At 43.3% G+C, this 23,243-nt stretch overlaps 1 protein-coding gene across 3 annotated transcripts in view; it reads right to left on the reverse strand.

Moving 5' to 3' along the window:
* Positions 1–23,243, reverse strand: part of CARD11 (caspase recruitment domain family member 11) — a 171,753-nt gene that overhangs the window by 79,246 nt on the left and 69,264 nt on the right. For all 3 annotated transcript variants that reach the window (XM_085892843.1, XM_085892844.1, XM_085892842.1), the window contains 2 exons: positions 6,738–6,875; positions 6,282–6,430 (listed from right to left, as the gene is read on the reverse strand). In XM_085892843.1, coding sequence (XP_085748969.1) covers positions 6,282–6,430; positions 6,738–6,875 — 287 coding nt within the window. The remainder of the gene's footprint in view (positions 1–6,281; positions 6,431–6,737; positions 6,876–23,243) is intronic.

The raw sequence follows: 23,243 nt of genomic DNA on the forward strand, positions 1-23,243 counted from the left end.
CTGTGTCCACTTTTCGCTGGTACTCCAGGGGCCTCCGTCTGGCCATCCCCCAGGCAGATGTGTGGCCCATCCACAGCTCCTTGAGATGCTGATCAACCTGCTGCAACCATGAGGCACGTGGTCGGCCCAGTGGCCTCCTCCACTCATGAGGCTCCCTCACTGAAAGAATCTGGTGAGCAGGATCAGCGTCAGGAAAATGAGCCAAATGTCCATACAGCCGCATCTGATGCTCACGGACTATGCAGGTTACAAATCTCATTTGAGTCTCTCTTAGCAACCGCTCGATGGACACAAAGTCCGACCAGCGATAGCCAAGGATTCTCCGGAGAGACCTGGTACCAAAGGAATTAAGTCTCCATCTCAGATCCCTGTTCAGAGTCTAAGTGTCACATCCATAGAGCAAGACTGGAAGCACCAATGACCTGAAGACTCGGCCTTTCGTCCTACCGCACAGGTACCGGCAGCGCCACACCCCATGATCCAGTGAATCCACGATTTCCCATGCCCGATCCAGATATCTGTTGACCTCTAACTCAAGCCAGCAGAGACATGAATATCACTGTCAAGGGAAGTGAATCTCTTTGTGACCTCAACATCCTCACTACAAACAGGTACGGACACAATAGCAGTATTCAAGATTTCATTGAAAGCCTGGATCTGCGTTTTGACTCAGGAAATCCGGAATCCCAGCGGCTGTGACTCCTCATTCAGCACCTCAAGAGCCTCCAAAAGGATATCCAGTCTCCACAAAGATGACTGCATCATCTGCAAAATCAAGGACAGAGATCTTCACATTCCCAAATGATGCACCACTGCTTGATCACTCCGACATCCACCCCAGAATCCAGTCGATACAAGTGCTAAAAAGTGTGGGGCTCAGTACAAACCCCTGATGAACTCCAGTCACAACTGAGATGGAAATAAGTCGGAGATGGCATCACCACATCTCATAGCACTCTCAGTACCAGGGTATATTCAGACATCAGATTGATCAGTGTTGGTGGCACCCCACGAACACCAAGAATCCTCCCGAGGGCATCCCAATTTAATGAATCAAATGCTTTACAGAGATCAACATGGGCTGCAAGCAGTCACTGCCAAAACTCTCGTCTGCATTCGGTGAGGACGCAAAAAACAAAGATACGGTCAATCGTTGACCACTTTGGTGGAAAGCCTGACTGCTCCAGACACTGGTACTCAAGCAGAATAGATGATGTCGAATCCGATTATGAATTATCCGAGTAAAGATCGTGCCCTGCAGCGAGAGCAGTGTCACCCCTCAGTAGTTGTTGCAGTCTAGGCGATCAACCTTCCCTTTCCAGAGAGGAAAAATAAGGTCCCTCTTCCAGTCAGTTTGGATGATACCTATGTTCCAGGCAGAGCACAGAACTGCATGCAATGACATGAGTACAGCATTTCCACTAGCCTTGAGAAGTTCAGCATGGATGCCACAGATCCCAGGAGCATTACCCCCCATTTCATCTGGTTAACCACAGCCTGTGTTTCCACAAACAAAGGTGGATCACAGTTGATTGGAGTGTTAGCAATCAGGATTGTAACACCCCTGACATCCAACTCGACAGCTAGTAGATCACGCTGGTACAGCCGCTCAAAGTAACCCGCCCAGTGGGCCTTCACTTCGGACTCCTCTGTCAAGAGCCCGCCACCCTCTGCTCTCACTGCAGTACACCGAGGGATAACCTTGGAGGAACGCAATGCACAAATTCCCCTTTCAGCAGGATGAGAATCACCTGACCACAGGTGATGCTCTACTGCCCACAGATTCCTCGCACATAGGCCTCCTTATCCACCCTGAATGCACAACAGTTTTATGCCTCAACTTTGCTATTGAGCCTGGTCCTGTGACTCTGGTCAATGGTGTCCAGTGTCCCTTGAAAGATAAAATTCGCCCTCGGGTGAGTTCCAAGACATCAACTGGCAACATCAATGACAGTGGTCTTGAAGGCACTCCACAACTCTTTAGGATTCCCCAAAGCATGCAGACCTCCCAAATTTCCACTCAGCCTGTTCACAAACTCCTCAGCTACCCTCTCATTATTGAGCTTGCCAACATCAAGCCTTGTCTGGGATGGTACCATTCTCCTGGATTTAAGGTGCAACTTCAGAGTTGCTACACTAAGCCTGTGGTCTGTGTTGAGGAACTGAGCACTCCGGTCGACCCTGAAGTTCTGAATCATCCTCCAGCGACCAACAATGAGCACATGGTCAATCTCCTTTGCCACACCGCCAGCATTGGAATACCAATTCCAGCGATGAGCTTGTGGGCGCTGAAACCATGAACCAGCCACCCGAAGTCCATGACCTCTTGCAAAGTCAAGGAACTTAGTGCTATTCTGGTTCACAGTTCCAGACGCATGGGGACCAACACATGTCTCATAACCATCCCTGTCAGTTCCAGTTGGTGCATTGAAATCCCCCAAGACTAGAAGAGCATCTTGCCTGGCGCACTGACGAATCACAGACTCGAGCGTGGCATAGAATGCGTCCTTCACGGTGAGATCACTCGCCTCAGTGGGAGCATAAACAGAGACCAGGGAAATGACACCGAAGGAGTGACGAATCCTTATTCTCATAATACGCTCATTGACCGGTGTTACTTCATTTGTCATTGGAGTCAACTTATTGAACACAGCTGCAGCAACTCCTTGGGCATGGTCACCATCAGAACGACCAGACAAATAGTAGGTGTAACCACCCACCATTATCTCACCGCAATCCGGTCTCCGAATGTCAGAGTGTGCTGCAATACCGATGTTCAAACACTTGAGCTCAGATGATAACAAAGACAAGCGTTCATCCTCTCTTTGAGATGGGACATTCCAGGCACCCACCCAAAGGGACCGCCTCAGGTTAACCCAAGGAGACCGCCGTCTGGTGGATGACACCTCAGCACCACTCCGACACACTCTCCTGTAATCCGACCCAGGAACATTACCCTGTGGTTTCCCTCCTATCGTCAAAGATTGGGGGTCCTGAAGGCTTTGCCCCAATTCCGTCATCTGGTGATCTGCTCTGTGAAGGGAAGCTGCACAGAAGGTACTCCCATGGAAGAGTTTTCAGACTTCTTTTTGCTTTCACAATGTTTTGCGGAATGAAGGGTTTTACGGTGGCCGGAGTGCAAATCCTGCCACGAACCTCCTCATAAGAAGTAACCCAACTGCTGGAGGAGATTCACAGACACAGTTGGGCACTAGATCTGGATGGCCGTTGGCTCACATGGAGCTCCTCCACCCTTTGACAGGTTTTGTTCTTCATCCTTCTGGTTGTCCATATCATACACCCTCCTCACCAAGAAACTTGGTGGGGGAGACGATTTCGTCGCTGACAACCCGACCATGGAACAGGTTAGTGCAAGTTTATATGGTACCTGTAGCAGGTCACAGATCTAATCTGACCTGACCTGACCTGACAATTAATCCCCCAACAAATACAACCTAAAACTTAATTTATAAAGTTATTTATATATAAAGATATAATTTATCCCCCTACAAATACAACCTAAAACCCAGCTCACTTTACTTATGGCTGCCTGACACTCTGCTGTCTGCTTCACCCCCACAGTGATACCATCCCCAGATCCTTCTCCTATGTCACATGCTGCAAGACTGCCCCTTGCATTATATAATCCCTATTTTCGTTATTCTTACCCAACCCCGGCACCCTACATTTCCTTGCGTTGAACTGCATCTGCCGAACTTTTGCCAAGTCGATTGATGTGTTGATCATGACCTTCTTGAATCTGATCACCACCTGTCATCCCTCTCACCCTACTCTCTGCTGTCTACCTTACCTCCAAGATTCGTGAGATCTGCCAATTTGTAAAGCTAACTCTTAAGCCCACTGTCCAAAACTTTTTTCTGTTTCCTTTTTTTTTTACAGTATTGAAGGCTATTAGTGGAGTTACGAGTAATACATCTCACACACATGGACTGACAGACAACTGCACGAGACACAACTAAGGACTGTTAGATTAGACAAACAGCCACTGAGCTTTGGGGACGAGCCATCACTTCCCCAGGAACTCTGGAAACCAGTGACATCACAACAATGGTGCAGCGCAGCAGGACATTTCCAAAGGAGGAATTTCCTCCTCCCAATGGATGCCAACTGATGGGGATTGTCCATGCTGTATCCTATTAAATGCTGAACGTCGAGCAAGGAAGTTGCACATACCATTTTTAAAGTCTTTGGTACGACTCGGCCAGGGTTTGAAACACCCACCTCCCAGACATGGAGTGGATACTCTAACCATTACACCACCGAGTCTGCCGACTCTTAACCTCACTATCCAAATCATTGATGTAAATTACGAATAATAACGGTCCCAGAAACAATCCCTGGGGTATCCAACTTTTTACATCCTCCCAGTTGGACATCTTCCCATTAACAGCCACCCTATCCTTCCTATCACTAAGCCAGTTTCCAATCCAGCTGGATACTCTACCAGCCATTTCACAATCCCAAACGTTAGCCAACAGCCTTCAATGTGGTGTCTTATCAAAAGCTTTTTGAAAGTCCAGATAAACAACATCTACGGCACTTCCCAAATCCACCCAGTCGGAAACTGCTTCATAGAACTCCAATACATTTGTTGAACATGATCTCCCCTTTGTAAATCCATGCTGACTACCTTTAATTAGTTCCCGTTGTGACAGCGGTTGATAAAACAAGCTCCAATGAGCTAAGATCCTCATCCTCTTTATGATGACGTCATAAAAACGAATATGACGTCATTGTGATGTCTCAGGTTTGCGATAAATTATCTGTGCTAATGCACGGCTTGATTACCGCAAACAATATTCAAACAGCTTGCCTAGTTTCGGAGATAATGGTATAGGCGATTTCCATTAGCGGCGATATTATGACATCAACTTTTTTTCTTGGAAGAATTTCCAAAATTGGAGATGGTTACTGCCTGCGCGTGGGCTTTCTGCATATACATGGCAAGTTTCACGAAGATCTGATGAAAACTCTGGGCTGTGAAACAAAAAATGTCAAAAAATAGGAATGACGTCATAAAAATTGATATGACGTCATAGTGATGTATCGTATGTGCGGTAATTCATCTCTGGTAATACCCTGCTCGATTCCCGCAAACAGAATTCAAAAAGCTTGCCGAGTTTCGGAGATAATTTTTTTAGGCGATTTCCATTAGCGGAGATTTTTTGACGTCATATCTTTTTTTTCTAGGAGCAATTTTCAAAATCGGAGATGGTTACTGTCTGCGCAGGGTATTTTTACATGTAGATGCCAAGTTTCAGGAAGTTTCAATGAAAACTGGAGGCTGTGAAACAAAAAAGTCCACAAGAAGAAGATGAAGAACAACAACGTGAGTAAGACTTGAAGATCCTCTACGAGGATCTAAAAATCATTTCAAAAAAAAAGATAGCTCCAGCGAACTATACCGCTGAGGTTGTTTATATTGATCAAATAATCCCGAAGAGTACTTGACTGAATCGGGAATTTATTTTTTAATATTTTTTTCATTGCTCGATTTGAACGAAACTTGTTACTGCACACCGCAAGGCGAATGGTGAGTAAGTTGGCCCTAAAATTTTTGCGCGATCGTTTACCGTTTTGGCTGTATTTCGGGAACATACATACATATATATACAAGATGAGTTTTATTAATATATAGATGAAGAAGAATTTGGTAGCCACAGATTTGATTGGTCGAGACAACATAAAATATTGCCAAGTACTGCTAAACTGGAGGTTTTTGGAAGTGCAACTAAAGTGATTTTTGTTCTTCAATGTTCAAACATATAATTCCACTGAAATAAAATAAAAGTTTGAAAGCCTGAAGAAAAAAAAACCCCATTTGAATTGGAAGTGTACCGCCATTGATGCACCCTCTTTTACACCACCAAATTTAGCATGTTACATTAGTTCTTCGTGCCGGTTGTTTGTGTCCTTTATAACAGCCTTAAAAACACCAAGTTTCTTGTTTAGAATGATTTTCAATTTTGACTGCCAGACAGACAGACTAAAGCAATTACAGCACTCTCTCTGCATGCGCACTTGGCCAAAATTTGGCGGTACAATTTGCCAAAATCAGAGCCAAAGTACTACTAAACTGCAGGTTCCTGTTTTAATTCATGTTCTACAGTGTTCAAAATACAAAATTAAATTGAAATTAAGTAGTTCCTTAATCAGAGACTGACGTCTTTCGAGAGACAGACAAACAGAGAGACAAAGTGAACCAATTGCTTAACTCTGCTTTGCGTTGCGTGTGTGCACAGTAATGATGGTGAACAGACCTTCAGTTTGAGCTGCCTGTTCTCTTCTTCGAGACGTGAAGCCCGACTTGAGGTCTCTGCACGCAGCTTCTTATACTCAGCGAGCTCCTGCTGTAGCCTCATCACCTCATTCATGAGGAAATGTAGGAGACCATCTTGACCTTCAACACCTACAGAAAAGATGTGTATTAAATACACCTGTGACGGGTTGAGTCAAGCAAAACAATATACAGAGAGTGTGGTAATAAATACGTCGTAAGTGACAAAACTTTCAACAGGTCACAAAACTACATCATTTTTCCACAAGTATTCTAGAAGGCAGATTTAGAAAGGAAGTCAAGAACAAAACAATGAAATCAATACTTTGGACAATTTCAGGAACATGTTGTGAACTACAATTGAAAACTTAAGGAAATAAACCAACATGCCCAAAGTTACACAAAAGCAAGAGCAGACATAGAAACATTGAGACGATACCTAAAATAGTGGAGAAGCGTCGTGTCGGCTCTTTTCCAGTCAGCAGTTTATACAAGTCACAATAATACAACTCGAGGCTCTCCAAGAATGCAATGTAACCCCGGTATCCACGGGTACGAAGGATGTCCAGCAAAGCACCTGGAAAAAGAAACAATAAATCTACACTAACACAACAGGAAGGGTGAGTTACTATTTAGCTTGTTACATCAAGCTCTAACTCATCATGTTGCATGGAGGTGTTACGCATCTCGCCATGTTTGCCAAGTGTCTATTGAGGAGACCGTTTTGGTGGGAATATGAAATTTGTCCAGCATGGCCATGATAACTCACCTACTCTTCAGGAAAGACACCGTGGAATCTTTAATGTCAATCAAAAAAATGCTTGCAACTGTGAACGTCAAGCTTAACATCCATCGAAGGGAACACTTTGTGATGCAATACTTTTAGTCACTCATCTCAACTCTCTTTTCCTCATATGTGGTGATTTAAATTGTCACCATGCAACTTGGCTAGGTGTTGGTACCTCTCTTACCAGCCATCACACTTCAGCAAATGACTTCCTGTTACTCTATGAGACTGACTCAATCTGTGAACTTTCCAACCTGGATTTCTCCCATGGCAAATCCTCCCTTGTGGACTTGGTCATGACTAAGTTTCCTGCAAATGTCTCCTGCGCTTCCTCTGCTCCAATTGGTTCATCTGATCATATGCTTGTGAAAGTCATTATCTCTCTGGCAATTCTTCAGAGAGCTGCCTCAATGCCGGCAAGTCTCGCAGTTCACTCGTGCAGATTGGTAGGGACTACAAGCAGCCATCTCTCTTCAGGATTGGTGTCCCATATCTACTATTCCTCATGTTAACTCAGCCTGGGATTTATTCCACAGGATCTCTCTCTCTCTCTCTCTCTCTCTCTCTCTCTCTCTCTCTCTCTCTCTCTCTCTCTCTCTCTCTCTCTCTCTCTCTCTCTCTCTCTCTCTCTCTCTCTCTCTCTCTCTCTCTCTCTCTCTCTCTCTCTCTCTCTCTCTCTCTCTCTCTCTCTCTCTCTCTCTTTTTCTCTTTTTCTCTTTTTCTCTTTTTCTCTTTTTCTCTTTTTCTCTTTTCTCTTTTTCTCTTTTTCTCTTTTTCTCTTTTCTCTTTTTCTCTTTTTCTCTTTTTCTCTTTTTCTCTTTTTCTCTTTTTCTCTTTTCTCTTTTTCTCTTTTTCTCTTTTTCTCTTTTTCTCTTTTTCTCTTTTTCTCTTTTTCTCTTTTTCTCTTTTTCTCTTTTTCTCTTTTTCTCTTTTTCTCTTTTTCTCTTTTTCTCTTTTTCTCTTTTTCTCTTTTTCTCTTTTCTCTTTTTCTCTTTTTCTCTTTTTCTCTTTTTCTCTTTTTCTCTTTTTCTCTTTTTCTCTTTTTCTCTTTTTCTCTTTTTCTCTTTTTCTCTTTTTCTCTTTTTCTCTTTTTCTCTTTTTCTCTTTTTCTCTTTTTCTCTTTTTCTCTTTTTCTCTTTTTCTCTTTTTCTCTTTTCTCTTTTTCTCTTTTCTCTTTTTCTCTTTTTCTCTTTTCTCTTTTTCTCTTTTTCTCTTTTTCTCTTTTTCTCTTTTCTCTTTTTCTCTTTTTCTCTTTTTCTCTTTTTCTCTTTTCTCTTTTCTCTTTTTCTCTTTTTCTCTTTTTCTCTTTTCTCTTTTTCTCTTTTTCTCTTTTTCTCTTTTTCTCTTTTTCTCTTTTTCTCTTTTTCTCTTTTTCTCTCTTTTTCTCTTTTTCTCTCTCTCTCTTTTTCTCTCTCTTTTTTTCATCCTAGCTCATCTTCAGTTATCCTATCCTTCTTCCCGCCCTAGGTACACCAAATCCTGTGGTGAGGCAGTTGCGCTGAAACATCATACCTTCTCTTTCTGGAAGGCAAATCCGACCGAAGGCAATCCCAGTGTATTCCAAAAAAGTTCACAACAAGTTTGTGTCCACTCAAGAGAAAGCCAGAAAACACCATCTGTCCAACCTCAAAAATGAACTTTCAAACTTGTCTCCATCCTCTAAAACCTGATGGGACCTTGTTAAGTTAGTCTCTGGTGTATGATCCCCTTACATCCATTCCCTCTCTTTAAGTGTCACCACAGCTGACCGAATGCCTCAATTCCATGAGAAGGGTGAATGCATCAATTTTGTGTTTGCTTCCAAAACTTGTGTCCCAAACCCTTTACTCTTTGTTCCCATCCTTCCCAGTCATACCTAACTGCTCCTATGCTATTTTGCGCATGAGAAGGTGGACAAGTTTCTGTCAACCCAAGGCTCTGACTCTGCTAATGACCGGACGGCATCAGCTCACATGTTCGAAAAATCTGCTCTGCTGCTCTTGCACATCCTCTCTCTGTCCTTCTCCATCCATATTATCCACCCCATGCATCCTTTCCATGTCAAGTAACATGGTTTTTCTGACCAACAGTCATGCTCGTTTCGAAGAGTTTTAGGCTGCAAAACGTAAGTGCCTGAACGTCAAAGATTTCATCCAAAAGACTTGTGGAAACATGATGGTCTGATAGAATTGATGCAATCAGAGCAATACACGCAACCTTCCAGCGATACTCCTGGCTCTGGAAGAGGATGAACAAAGTGAAGGGAAGCCAACGGAAGCAGCTGAGACTCGGGGGTTGTTCCATGCGTTGACTAGAATTGAGTTTCCGCTCATGCTGTTTATGTGGGAATATCTATTGATTGTAACTAATTCCCTCTCAAAATATCTCCAGTCAGCAGATGTGGACAATCTGAATCGCGAGCTACAAGCGTTCCTACACCCAGGGAACATTCCACAGCATGCTTGATGCCATGAAACTCAACCCATCACTGATGGTTACACAGTGCTGGAAGATGTTCACTATCGCCGATGCCATCACTTATCAAGGAATCCCTGGACAAGCTGAAGGAGTCAACTCTTAATGCCTGCTGGAAAAAGCTGTGGAAGGAGGTGCTGAACAAATTTGGGGGCTTCCCCACGGTGGACACAGAGATGGAGCACATTGTGCAGCTGGCATGCCATGTGGGTGGTGAGAGGTTCGACCACCGAGAGTCATATGAGGTGGTAGAGCTGTTGAACTCCCAAACAGAGGAGTTGACTGAGGAAAACCTGAACAAGCTCGTCAGGACTGAGGAAGCGGAAGAGGAACATGACGAGACAAGAACAAGGAGGTAAAGCCACCGTAGCTAACACCTTCTGACATAAGAAAGCTCCTGCTTACTGCAAGAAACCTCTGCAACCTGGTGGTTGAGTTGACCCATTCATTGAGAGGAGCTTATGGTTGAAAACGAAGCTGGAGAACACCGTGGAACCCCACAGGGAGGTACACAAAGACCTCCAAAGAAAAATGATGCAGCCAACCATAACAAGCTTTTGAAAAAAAAAAAAAACGTCAACCAAATAAATAAAGGATGTTTACTTATGACCATCACAATGCCTTGTCCCTTAAGCCCTTTTTCCCATAAGCCCTTCAGTTCAATATACATGAATTACTTATGCATGCCACTTTCCTGGAATGTAACCCAAGCATATCATGAGGCTCCACTGTACAGGGTGGCCATAAAGTCTGGAAACATAAGTGAATATACATTATAAATGGTTTATTGACATTACATTACAATACATGATATGTTCAATGACATTACATGACATGTTCAATGTGTTGTCCCTCATGAGAAATGCACACTTCAATGTGCTGTGCAAAATTCCAATGAACGTGATGCATCGATGCAGCATTTCCATCAATCCCCACACATGCATCCATGATGCATTGCCTCAGATAATTCGTGTCTGATTTTCACTGAATATACCTGCGCCTTCAGCATACCCCAGAAGAAGTAATCAAGGGGGTTCAGATCTGGTGAGTGTGCAGCCCATTCCACGGGGTCAAGTTGTCCAATCCAGTTAGGGAAATTATCATCCAACCATTCCCTCACCACTCTGGTGTAATGGGGTGGTGCGCCACCTGGTGACCACTCCTGGTGACCTTCCCCGAGCCCATCAAGTGCGGGCATTAATTGGTCAAGTAACATGGTCAGATACGCCTCACCAGTTATGTTATCTTCAAAGAAAAATGATCCCAAGAAATGAGCTCACCACAGGCCACACCACACCATCACCTTCGCCGCTCCTTGTTGTTTGGTAGGGGAGATCCAGTGTGGATTGTCTTGCGACCAGTACCGCATGTTTTGCTTGTTTACTTCCCCATTTACATAAAAATTAGCTTCGTCGCTGAACAGCACATAGTATTTGGTAAAGCGGGCTTTATTGTCCAGGCGATCCAAGAACCATGCACACATTTTCATACGATGGTCAGGGTCATCCTTGGATAACTTTTGCAGGACTTGCATCTTGTACGGGTAAAAGTTGTCCGCCTTGAGAATCTTTTGGACGGTATTGCAAGGCACCCCCAGTTCCATGGATGTCTGGTGAGTTGACTTCTTCAGGCTGGCTATTACCTTTGCAATGAAAGTTTCCTTCACCTCGTCGGATATGGATGGTCGTCCAGAACAGAGTTTGTCCAACACACTGCCTGTATCCTTGAATTTTTGAACGAGCTTCCCCACTCTACTATGGGATACAGCAGCTCTTCTACGATGACATGCATTGAAGTGCTCTGCTATCCATCGATATAACCAGCCCTCATGTCCACTCAGCAGTATCACCTCAACGTGTTCCTCTTTCATCAAGGACATCTTCAAAGTGTAGGAGAATGACGTAATATTATCTACGTTTCCAGACTTTATGGCCATGCTGTAGATATGTATTTTTTTGGTACATTCCTGGTGGAAATTTCTGTCATCTCGGGCATAACCTCGATGATGACAATGATAATTATCATTTACCTGAGATTCTGAGCCATTCTCTGACCTGAGATGAACGCCGTTACATCACCTTCATGACACACATTATGTCTGCGGTCCGGAAGAGCTCTCTCGTAGCGCTAATTACAAAGATGGTGAATGTAATTTTAGTTGCTCCATTGATGACTCTGGGTTGTGCTTGGTGAAGTGGGAGATAATGTTCCGTATGACAGGCAGCACTTATTGCTCTTGGTACCATGCAGCAAGGGCTGCATGGGACCCGGTCCTGGCACTCTCACCAGTCACAGTTTGGAGTGACACATTAACTGGTTTATAATTTAAAGGTGTCAGTCATAAGCTGAAGGAAGTGTGCAATGTTCCCTGATGATGCCCTAACAAAGGCGAAACCGGTCGTAAACTGCATTTTTCATTCCCTTGTGACAGCATCTGACACTAAAATTACATTAAATATTTTTGTAATTAACGCTGCGAGAGAGCTCTTTCGGGAGCCGCAGACATAACGTGCATCGTGGCAGTGACATCACGGCGTTTGTCTCAGGTCGGAGAACGACATTCCACATATATATATATATATATATATATATATATATATATATATATATATATATATATATATATATATATATATATATATATATATATATATATATATATATATATATATATATATATATATATATATATATATATATATATATATATATATATATATATATATATATATATATACATATATATATATATATGCCTGGTGTTGGCTTAATGGTTAGGGTAGTGGACTTGGGATCCTAGGGTCCTGAGTTCAAATCCCGCTCAGCTGTTGAATTAACACCAGGTGGGGTTGACTCTGCCTGTCATCCTTCCGAGGTCGGCAAAATGAGTGCCAGCATGGTGGTATACTGTGTCGGAGTGGCGAACCGTCCAGGATTGTTCCCAATAGCCAAGGAGACTGCTTCGGCGGCACCAACGCTCTGCACAGAGTATGGTCCTAATTGATGGATATATATATATATATATATATATATATATATATATATATATATATATATATATATATATATATATATATTTCAATAAATAAGTGTCATTTTATGTGTGTGTGTCTGTGTGTAATACCAATCATGCCAAAACTACTGGGCCAATTGCCACCAAAGTTGGCACGTGAACCAAGATCCACATCTGCTGACTGGAGATATTTTGAGAGGGAATTAGTTCCAGTCAATAGATCTTCCCACATAAAAACAGCATGAGCAGAAACTCGATCCCAGTCAATGCCTGGAACAATCCCCGAGTCTCAGCTGCTTCCGTTGACTTCCCTTTACTTTGTTCACTCTCTTCCAGAGCCAGGAGTATCGCTGGAAGGTTGCGTGTACTGCTGTGCTTGCGTCAATTCTATCAGACCATCTTGTTCCCCCAAGACTTTTTAGATGAACGATTTGACGTTCAGGCACTTACTCCTCGAAACGAGCATGACTGTTGGTAAAAAAAAAACATACAATTTCTCAACAATCCTGAAGAGGTCCTTTGCTTCAGCACAAACTGAAAAAGCATTACTTATGACCACGTTGAGGTTACGAACATAGCAGTGAACATATTAAGTGTGACTGTTCAGTTCCTTTCCTCGACCCTGCAGGTCAGAAATTGATCCAGACATATTTGCAGCCCCATCGTACGCTTGCCCGTAGCAGTGTGTCAAAAACAAGATTGTGTTCACCCACAAATTCTAGTTTTGTTTGTCCGAACGTATTGTTTGACCAAATTGTTTACCACTTGTCATGGATGCACATTTGCGCAATCTATGTTGGTAAAAGTGTGTCATTTGTGAAAAGCGCTATTGATTCCAAACAATATGTCTGGGTAAATTACATTTTCGTGGGCACCGCACTATCCCCTGATATACAAATAAGCAATTTCAATGCAAAAAACAAAGTTTTAGTGGAAAAATGTGCCGGTGGCATTGCCAAACGGGCTGCGCACACATAGTAATAAAATTGATGCATGCAGTACCAGCAGCACAGCAGCCTATCCCGAAGCTTGCTATTGTTACAGCCCAACTTTACATGTGTTTCTGCTAAAGTGTAAATTTCATAATCCATCCATCCATTGGGACCATACTCTGCACAGAGCGTTGGTGCTGCTTAAGCAGTCTCCTTGGCTATTGGGCACTATCCTGGACGGGTCGGCACTTCGACACAGTATACCAGCAAGCTGGCACTCATTTTGCCGACCTCGGAAGGATGACAAGCCGAGTTAACCCCACCTGGTATTAATTCAACAGCTGAGCAGAATTTAAACTCAGGACCCCAGGATCCCAAGCCCACCACCCCTAACCATTAAGCCAACACCAGGCATGAATTTCATCATAGCTTTGACCAATATCTTGGCAAAACTTGTACAAAAAATAAAAACTCTGTTCAAAAATCTTATTATAGTGAAGTTGATGACTCACCATCACAAATCCCCATGCTTCCCACCTAAAGCAAAGTTGGAAGATGGCAGAAAGTTCCACCAAGAATGACCCATATATCAAATTTTGGGTTGAAAAAAAACATTTTCTTTTTGACCCCTGTGACACTAAGTCACCACCCCCTCGGGCCTGAACTGGGGTAAAAAAAAAAAAATCGTTACGTATTTCATGCGTCCCCCTAATATTGATTGCAAATACAAAGTTTAATTTTAAATGTTTTAAAATGTGCCCATAATTGCATTTTTAGGCATTTGACCTTTTGACCCCACCCCAGGGGCTCAGGACGTGATGGACGGACAGACAGATGGACCATTACTTGCTTTTTCTGGAATAAATCTGCCTGTTGTTGTCTGTCTTTCTATCACACACAGGTCACAACTACTCTGTCGCAATTTCTTTGCTTGGTGACTTGTTTTGTCGACCTCCATGATGGTTGTTGCACACGTTTAGTCTATGCCAATATTGTGAGACGTGCTTTCTTTTCTGCTTGACATGTCTTATGAACGAAATTCAAATTGAACTGTGCATGTATAATCTTTTGGATATTTAATATCACCAAATACCGAAACATTCTTTGCTTTTGATGATACATGAGAGAGGGATTTCTACCCTGTGCACAAAGTGAAAAGTGGGGTTAAGCAATTGGTTCACTCTGTCTGTCTGATTCAAGACATGAGCCCTATGATTGAGAAACTACTTCATTTCCATTGAATTATATATTTTGAAATCTGTAGAAAACAAATCGGAACATGAATCTGAACACGAACCTGCAGTTTAGCAGTACTTTGGCTCTGGTTCTGGCAAATTTTACGGAATCCCATCCAGCGTGTGCATGCACACAGAGGAGTAAGATAATATTGTTTTAGTCGGTTTGCCTATCAATTTGCCAGTCCAAAAAAAATTGAAAATTATTCCAAACAGGAAACCTTGTTTTTAGCGATGTCATAAAGGACATAAACACCAGGCATGAATAACTAAGGTGTTAAATAAGGTGATGTAAAAGACAGTGCATCAACGGTGGTAAACTTCTTTTAAAAAGTTGCTTTTTACAGCTTTCAAAACCTTTATTTTATTTCTATTGAATTATATACTTGAACAGTGGAATACAAACCATGTTGTTGGCACTTTGAAAAACTTGTACTTTTGCAGTATTTGGAGAAAGTATCTACCAGATAAAACACAACGTGTGTTTGTGTATTTGTTTGTGTGATGTCTGTCCCCCTTCAAAAGGATGACTTAGAAGGATTTCAAAGTCCAATATTTTAACATGACTGTTCACGAAGGACTAATTTTTAAGGATATAAAAAAAATAGAAAAACATTTTCCATTAAAGAGTAATTACATCTCTTCTTATGGAAATGTAGATGGTGACTTGCAACTGGGCCTCAATTGTGGTGTACAGAAGTGCTTAAAAAAAAAAATAACAATAAATACAAGGTGCAGGAAGGTGAAATTCGCAACACATGATGTGCCTGACACCTGACGTCAGGTCAGCACACCTGACGCGAGGCCGAAGCTTCATGCTTTGAAATGCTCACGAGGCTGTACCCTCAAAATGAAAGGCCCAGAAGATTTTTTTTTAAATAGGGTAACATTTGCACTTATAGTGTTTTAAAATAATGCTTTTTCTTGCGACAAAACATCATATCTTCCAGTCTCTGAATATTTTGAATAAAATAATTCCAACCAATCATTTTTGATGGGCTTTTATATAATTATGCCATATTACACCAACTTAACCAATCAAATTTTCCACTTGTGCTCGCAGTGCTGGGGACTATCAAGATTCAGACAAAATTGGGGAATATCGAAATTCAGATAAAATTGGGGAGTATCAGGATTCAACTCATATGATATTTAGGTTGTGGTCGGAAATGCAAAGCAAGAATTTAAAACACCCTTCCCATGTGCTTTTTCTCAAAATTGTGCAGAACAAAGTGTTCTGTGAACTCTATTTATTAAACCATCAAGTCGTGATTGCAGCCCCAGCATTAAATGTTCATTAAAATTTCAACATTTATGAAAACTTCCTTCTTATTCATATGTTCACATATGCTATACATTTTTAGATCCTCGTGGCGGATCTCTAAGTCTTACTCACGTTGTTGTTCTTGGGGACTTTTTTGTTTCACAGCCCACAGTTTTCATCGAACTTCCTGAAACTTGGCATATGTATGTAAAAATACCCTGCGCAGACAGTAACCATCTCCGATTTTGAAAATTCCTCCTAGAAAAAAAGTTATGACGTCAAAATATCTCCGCTAATGGAAATCGACTAAAAATTATCTCCAAAACTAGGCAAGCTTTTTGAATTCTGTTTGCGGGAATCGAACAGGGCATTAGCTGAGATGAATTACCGCACATATGATACATCACTATGACGTCATATCAATTTTTATGACGTCATTCCTATTTTTTGACATTTTTGTTTCACAACCCAGAGTTTTCATCGGATCTTTGTGAAACTTGCCATGTTTATGTAGAAAGCCCACGCACAGACAGTAACCATCTCCGATTTTGGAAATTCTTCCAAGAAAAAAGTTGACGTCATAATATTGCCGCTAATGGAAATCGCCTATACCATTATCTCCGAAACAAGGAAAGCTGTTTGAATTTTGTTTGCGGGAATCAAGCCGGGCATTAGCACAGATAATTTATCGCAAACCTGATACATCACAATGACGTCATATTCGCTTTTATGACGTCATCATTAAGAGGATGAGGATCTTAACTCATTCGAGCTTGTTAGCCAAATTTTTGGATTATATTTTTTGGGCATATTTTGGATTTTTTGTTGGTTTGGGGTGGGGGGCGATTTTGCAAGACGAAGAGAAGAGTTGACATTGTGGTGTATGTGTGTAAATGGTCTTCCCTGGTGAAGTGTTGGGAGGCATGGTGGAGGCTGGTCTTGCAGGTCAGTAGAGGCGCCAATGACACTTCAGGGCACTCACACCTTCAGACCCCTTTCCACTAGTGGCACGTCTTGTCTGATGTGCCGACATCCCTCCAGTCTCTCTACATTGCTCTTGGACTCTGTCTATGTCTCTGTCTCTGCGTCTCTCTCTCTCTGTCTCTCTCTGTCTCTGTCTCTGTCTCCACATATGTCACGCATACACTCTCGCAGCACTGAGGTAGCACACATTAAGCACGATTTTCCAGAGCATTTCCAGGGATTGTACTCACCTCAAGTGGATGAGCCATTTGAGATGACATACGGTGTGAAAGGATCGAAAATGGGAATGAATTCAGAGATAACGCAGAGGGAAAAGAGGGAGGAGAGAAAGACACGAGAAGGGTCTCAGGTGAAGAAGAGCTGCTGGAGATCCACTCATTTCGAATTTGGGTTACAAACACGCCAACACTCAAGAGATAACTGATGAATAATGAACTACTCAGGTCAGGTCAGGTAAGGGAGCATGTGCCAGAACAGCGCGTCGCAGCGTCCACTTTCCACCGGTACTCCAGAGGCCTCCGTCTGCCCATCCCCATCTCCTTGAGATGATGGTCAACCTGCTGCAACCACGAGGCACGTGGTCGGCCCACTGGCCTCCTCCACTCATGAGACTCCCTCGCTGAGAGAATCTGGTGAGCAGGATCAGCGTCAGGAAAACGAGCCACATGTCCATACAGCCACAACTGACACTCACGGACTATGCAGGTAACAAATCTCATCCGAGTCTCTCTCAGTAACCGCTCGTTGGACACAAAATCCGACCAGCGATAGCCAAGGATTCTCCAAAGAGACCTGGTACCAAAGGAATTAAGTCTCCGTCTCAGATCCTTGGTCAGAGTCCAAGTCTTGCATCCATAGAGCAAGACTGGAAGTACCAAGGACCTGAAGACTCGGACTTTCGTCCTCCCGCACAGGTACCGGCAGCGCCACACCCCATGATCCAGTGTATCCATGATTCCCCAGGCCCGACCCAGATGTCTATTGACCTCTGACTCGCAGCCAGCAGAGACATGAATATCACTGTCAAGCTAAGTGAATCTCTCCACGACCTCAACATCCTCACCACAAACAGACACAGACAGGACAGCAGCATCCAAGATGTCACCGAAAGCCTGGATCTTAGTTTTGACCCAAGAAACCCGTAATCCCAACAGCTCCAACTCCTCATTCAGCACCTTGAAGGCCCCCAAAAGGATATCTAAAGTCTCTGCAAAGATGACTGCATCATCTGCAAAATCAAGGTCCGAGATCGAGACATTCCCAAACGATGCACCGCAGCTTGATCTCTCTGATATCCTCCCTAAAATCCAGTCCATACAAGTGCTGAAAAGTGTGGGGGCCAGTACACACCCCTGACGAACTTCAGTAACAACTGGAATAAGTCAGAGATGGTACCACCACATTTCACAGCACTCTCAGTACCAGAGTAGAGTTCAGACATCAGATCGATCAGTTTTGCTGGCACCCCACGAAGACCAAGAATCCTCCAGAGGACATCCCGATTCACTGAATCGAACGCTTCACAGAGATAAACATAGGCTGCAAGCAGCCCCTGCCGAAACTCTCGTCTGCGTTCGGTGAGGACAGGAAGTGCAAGGATACGGTCAATCGTTGACCTCTTTGGTGTAAAGCCTGACTGCTCTGGACGCTGGTACTCAAGCAGATGGTGGCGAACCCTATCGAGAATTATCCGAGCAAAGACCTTGCCTGGCACCGAGAGCAGCGTCACCCCTCGGTAGTTGTTGCAGTCTTGGCGATCACCCTTCCCTTTCCAGAGAGGAACAACAAGACCCCTCTTCCAATCAGTTGGGATGATGTCTGTGTTCCAGGCAGAGCACAAAACTGCATGCAACGACACGAGTGCAGCATTTCCACCAACCTTGAGAAGTTCAGCATGGATGCCACAGATCCCTGGAGCTTTGCCCCGTTTCAATTGGTTCACCGCAGACCGTGTTTCCACAAGCGAAGGTGGACCACAGTTGATTTGAGGGTCAGCAACAGGGATTGTAACACCCTTGACGTCCAACTCGACAGTTGGGGGATCAGCCTGGTACAGCCTCTCAAAGTAACCGGCCCAGCGGGCCTTTACTTCAGACTCCTCTATCAAGAGCCTACCACTCTCTGCTCTAACTGCAGTGCTCCGAGGGATGGGCTTGGATGAACGCAATGCGCGAATTCCCTTGTAAGCGGGACGAGAATCACCTGTCCACAGGTGATGCTGTACCCCCTCACAGATTCCTCGCACATAGGCCTCCTTATCCACCCTCAGTGCATGTACAGTTTTACGCCTCAGCTCCCTGAACAGCTCAGCTCTGCCATTCAGCCTGACCCTGCGACTCTGGTCAATGGTATCCAGTGTCCCTCGAGAGACAAAATTCTTCTTTGCCCTGCAGTGAACTCCAAGACATCCACCGGCAACATCAAGGACGGTGGTCTTGAAGGCACTCCACAACTCTTCAGGACCCCCAAAGCACCCAGACCCCCCGTGTCCACCCAGCCTGTTCGCAAACTCCTCAGCTACTCTCTCATCCCTGAGCTTGGCAACATCCAGCCTTGGCTGGGATGGTACCATTCTCCAGGATTTAAGGTGCAGCTTTAGAGTTGCTACAACAAGCCAGTGGTCAGTATTGAGGAACTGAGCACTCCGGTAGACCCTGCAGTTCTGGATCATCCTCCAACGACCGTCAATGAGGACATGGTCAATCTCCTTTGCCACACCGCCAGCGTTGGAATACCAAGTCCAGCGATGAGCTTGTGGGCGCTGAAACCATGAACCAGCCACCCTAAGTCCATGACTTCTTGCAAAGTCAAGGAACTTAGTGCTATTCCGGTTCATAGTTCCTGACCCATGCGGACCAACACACACCTCATAACAATCCCTATCAGTTCCAGTCGATGCATTGAAATCCCCCAAGACTCGAAGTGTATCTCCTCTGGGGCACTGATCAACCACAGACTCGAGCGTGGCATAGAATGCATCCTTCACGGTGAGATCACTCGCCTCAGTCGGAGCATAAACAGAGACCAGGGAAATGACACCTAAGGAGTGACAAATCCTTCATCTCATAATACGCTCGTTGACCGGTGTTACCTCAATTATCATTGGGGTCAGCTTATTGGACACAGCTACAGCAACTCCTTGGGTATGGTAACCATCAGAGCGACCAGACCAATAGTAGGTGTAACCACCCACCATTATCTCGCCGCACTCCGGTGTCCGAACCTCAGAGAGTGCTGCAATCCCGATGTCCAACCGCTTGAGCTCAGATGATAACAGAGACAGGTGATCATCCTCTCTTAGGGATAGGACATTCCAGGCACCCACCCGAAGGGACCGCCTCAGGTTAACCCAAGGAGACCGCCATGTGGTGGACGACACCTCAGCACCACTCCGACACACTCTCTCGCAATCTGACCCAGGGATGTCACCCCATGGTTTCCCTCCTATCATCAAAGATTGGGGGTCCTGAAGGCTTTGCCCCAATCCGTCATCCGGTGAGCTGCCCTGCGAAGGGAAGCTGCACAGGAGGTACTCCCACGGAGTGGGTTTTCAAATTTTTTTGCGTTTTTGTGTTTTGCAGAATGAAGGGTTTTACGCTGGCCGGAGTGCAAATCCTGCCACCAACCTCCTTATATAAAAGTAACCCAACTGCCGGAGGACATCTGCAGACACAGTTGGGCACTAGATATGGATGGCCGTTGGCTCACAAGGAGCTCCTCCGCCCTTTGACAGGTTTTGTTTTTAATCCTGCGGAGTGTCCATATCCAAACACCCTCCTCACCAGAAAACCTGGTGGGAGAGACGGTTTAGTCGCCGCCAACCCGACGCTCACGGACTATGCAGGTCACAAATCTCATCCGAGTCTCTCTCAGCAATCGCTTGTTGGACACAAAATCCGACCAGCGATATCCCACAGGCCCTAAGACTTGTTTGAATTTTGTTGTTTGAATGTTTGAATAAGCACAAGTTTCAGCGCCCACAAACCCTAAGTCATTTTCGAAACAATATACGGGACATATATGTGTATGTGTATATATATATATATATATATATATATATATATATATATATATATATATATATATATATATATATATATATATATATATATATATTTACTTGTGAAAGTACCCACACCTTGTGCAGAAGGAAATTAGCTTTTCATTGCCTCCTGGAGGGGCGGAGTGTTTGTTGCCCCGGGAGGGAGGACTTTTTGGGACCTCTGGCGAGAGCTCGGAAGAGCCAACAGAGTTGGAGTCATCTCTCAGGAGGATTGAGATTGCAACAAAAAGAGAGAAGGAAATCGTGTGGAGAGGAAATGCTTGCTTGATCCATGGTGCCTGCCTATCTTCCTTCTCATGTACCTGTCTTCTACTGTTCCTGCTCTTGACGCCGCCCCATTTGTTGTGCCTGCATTGCCATATATATATATATATATATATATATATATATATATATATATATATATATATATATATATATATATATATATATATATATATATATATATATATATATATATATATATATATATATATATATATATATATATATATATATATATATATATAGTACACAAGCCTGGTGTTGGCGCAGTGGTTAGGGCAGCGGCTTGGGATCCAAAAGGTCCTGAGTTCAATCCCTGTTAGGCCACTGAATTAATACACCAGGGGGTTGACTCAGCCTGTCATCCTTCCGAGGTCGGCGAAATGAGTACCAGTGTACTGGGCCGGTGTATACCCCGGTTAAAATAGGTGTACCATATCCCTGTGTCGTAAGAGGCGACCAGGGTTGCGTCAGGAAGGGCATCCGGCGTAAAACATGTGCCAAATCACTATGCGGATCATAAAGGATGATCCGCTGTGGCGACCCCTAACGGGAGCAGCCGAAAGAAGAAGAAGAAGATATATATATATATATATATATATATTACACACACACACACACACACACACACACACACACACACACACACACACACACACTAAAGAGGCCCGATGTGATTCATTGCAGATTGGAGCAGTAAATGACAAGTTTAAAACAGATGAATGTTACGTTAAGAGTTTATTAAGCACCCACTTCCACTTTCCATTGTTACCTCCACCACCGAAGGTGAAGGAGGTTATGTTTTCACCCCTCTCTGTCTGTCTGTTTGTTTGTTACTTGCAAAATCGAAGATTTTTCAAGTCGATTGGTTCGTCGATTTTGTTATTATGTTTGTTTGTTTGGTCGTGTGTCTTTTTAGTTGGTTTTCTGTCTTTTTATCACACACAGGTCACAATTTTAAACACATCTTCACGAAACTTCACCACATGGAAGAGTTTATCATTAGGAAGAAGCCTATTCTTCTTGAGGTCAAAAAATCAAAAGGTCAACATCGGCCAAAGGTCGACAACTTAGGTGAGATTTCTAAAATCCTCAATTATTATCCGATTTACTTGAAATTTGAAGAGCGTTTATATTCCAGGTCAATGAATTCAACTAGCCAATTATTTTTGGTCAACATGGACCAAAAGACCAACATAGGCCAAAGGTCAACAACTAAATCGGTATTTCTAAGATCCTCAATTTTCATCCAATTGACTTGAAATTTGAAGAGGTGTAATATTTCAAGTCATTAAATTCAACGAGCCAATTATTTTTAAGGTCAACAGGACTAATAGGTCAACATAGACCAAAGGTCAACAACTTAGGCGAGATTTCTAAATCCTCCATTTTCATCTGATTGACTAGACATTTGAAGAGGATTTATATTTCAGATCAATGATTTCAACCACCAATTATTTTGGAGGTTCACATAGGCCAAATTTATAAAATTGTCAATTTTCATCTGATTCACTTGACATTTGAAGATGAGTTGCATATTTGTTCATTGAATTCAACCACCAATTATTTTTGAGGTCAAATTTGTTTCATGGATTTTGCAAGTATCGTGCTCTGTACGTCTTCTTCTTGTTACTTACGAAATCTAAAGATTTTGTAAGTATACTGATCACTTCCGTCCTCTGTTTGTGTGTTTGTTACTTACGAAATCTAAAGATTTCGTCAGTATATTGATGACTTCCGTCATCTGTTTGTGTGTTTGTGTGTTTGTTTGTGTGTGTGTGTTTGTGTGTGTGTGTTTGTTTGTAGGCACGATAACTCGAGAATGGAAGAAGCTACCAATGTCAAATTACACCACGTGATTCAGGAGGGTGATGGCTAGCGCTGATTAGATTTTGGTCAAAATCGGTCAACGGTCAAGGTCACAGTGAGGTCAAACATTCAGTTTTTGA

The sequence above is a fragment of the Eptatretus burgeri genome, chromosome 8, assembly GCF_056783735.1.
Source record: "Eptatretus burgeri isolate ZD-2024b chromosome 8, Ebu_testis_v1, whole genome shotgun sequence".
NCBI lineage: Eukaryota > Metazoa > Chordata > Myxini > Myxiniformes > Myxinidae > Eptatretus > Eptatretus burgeri.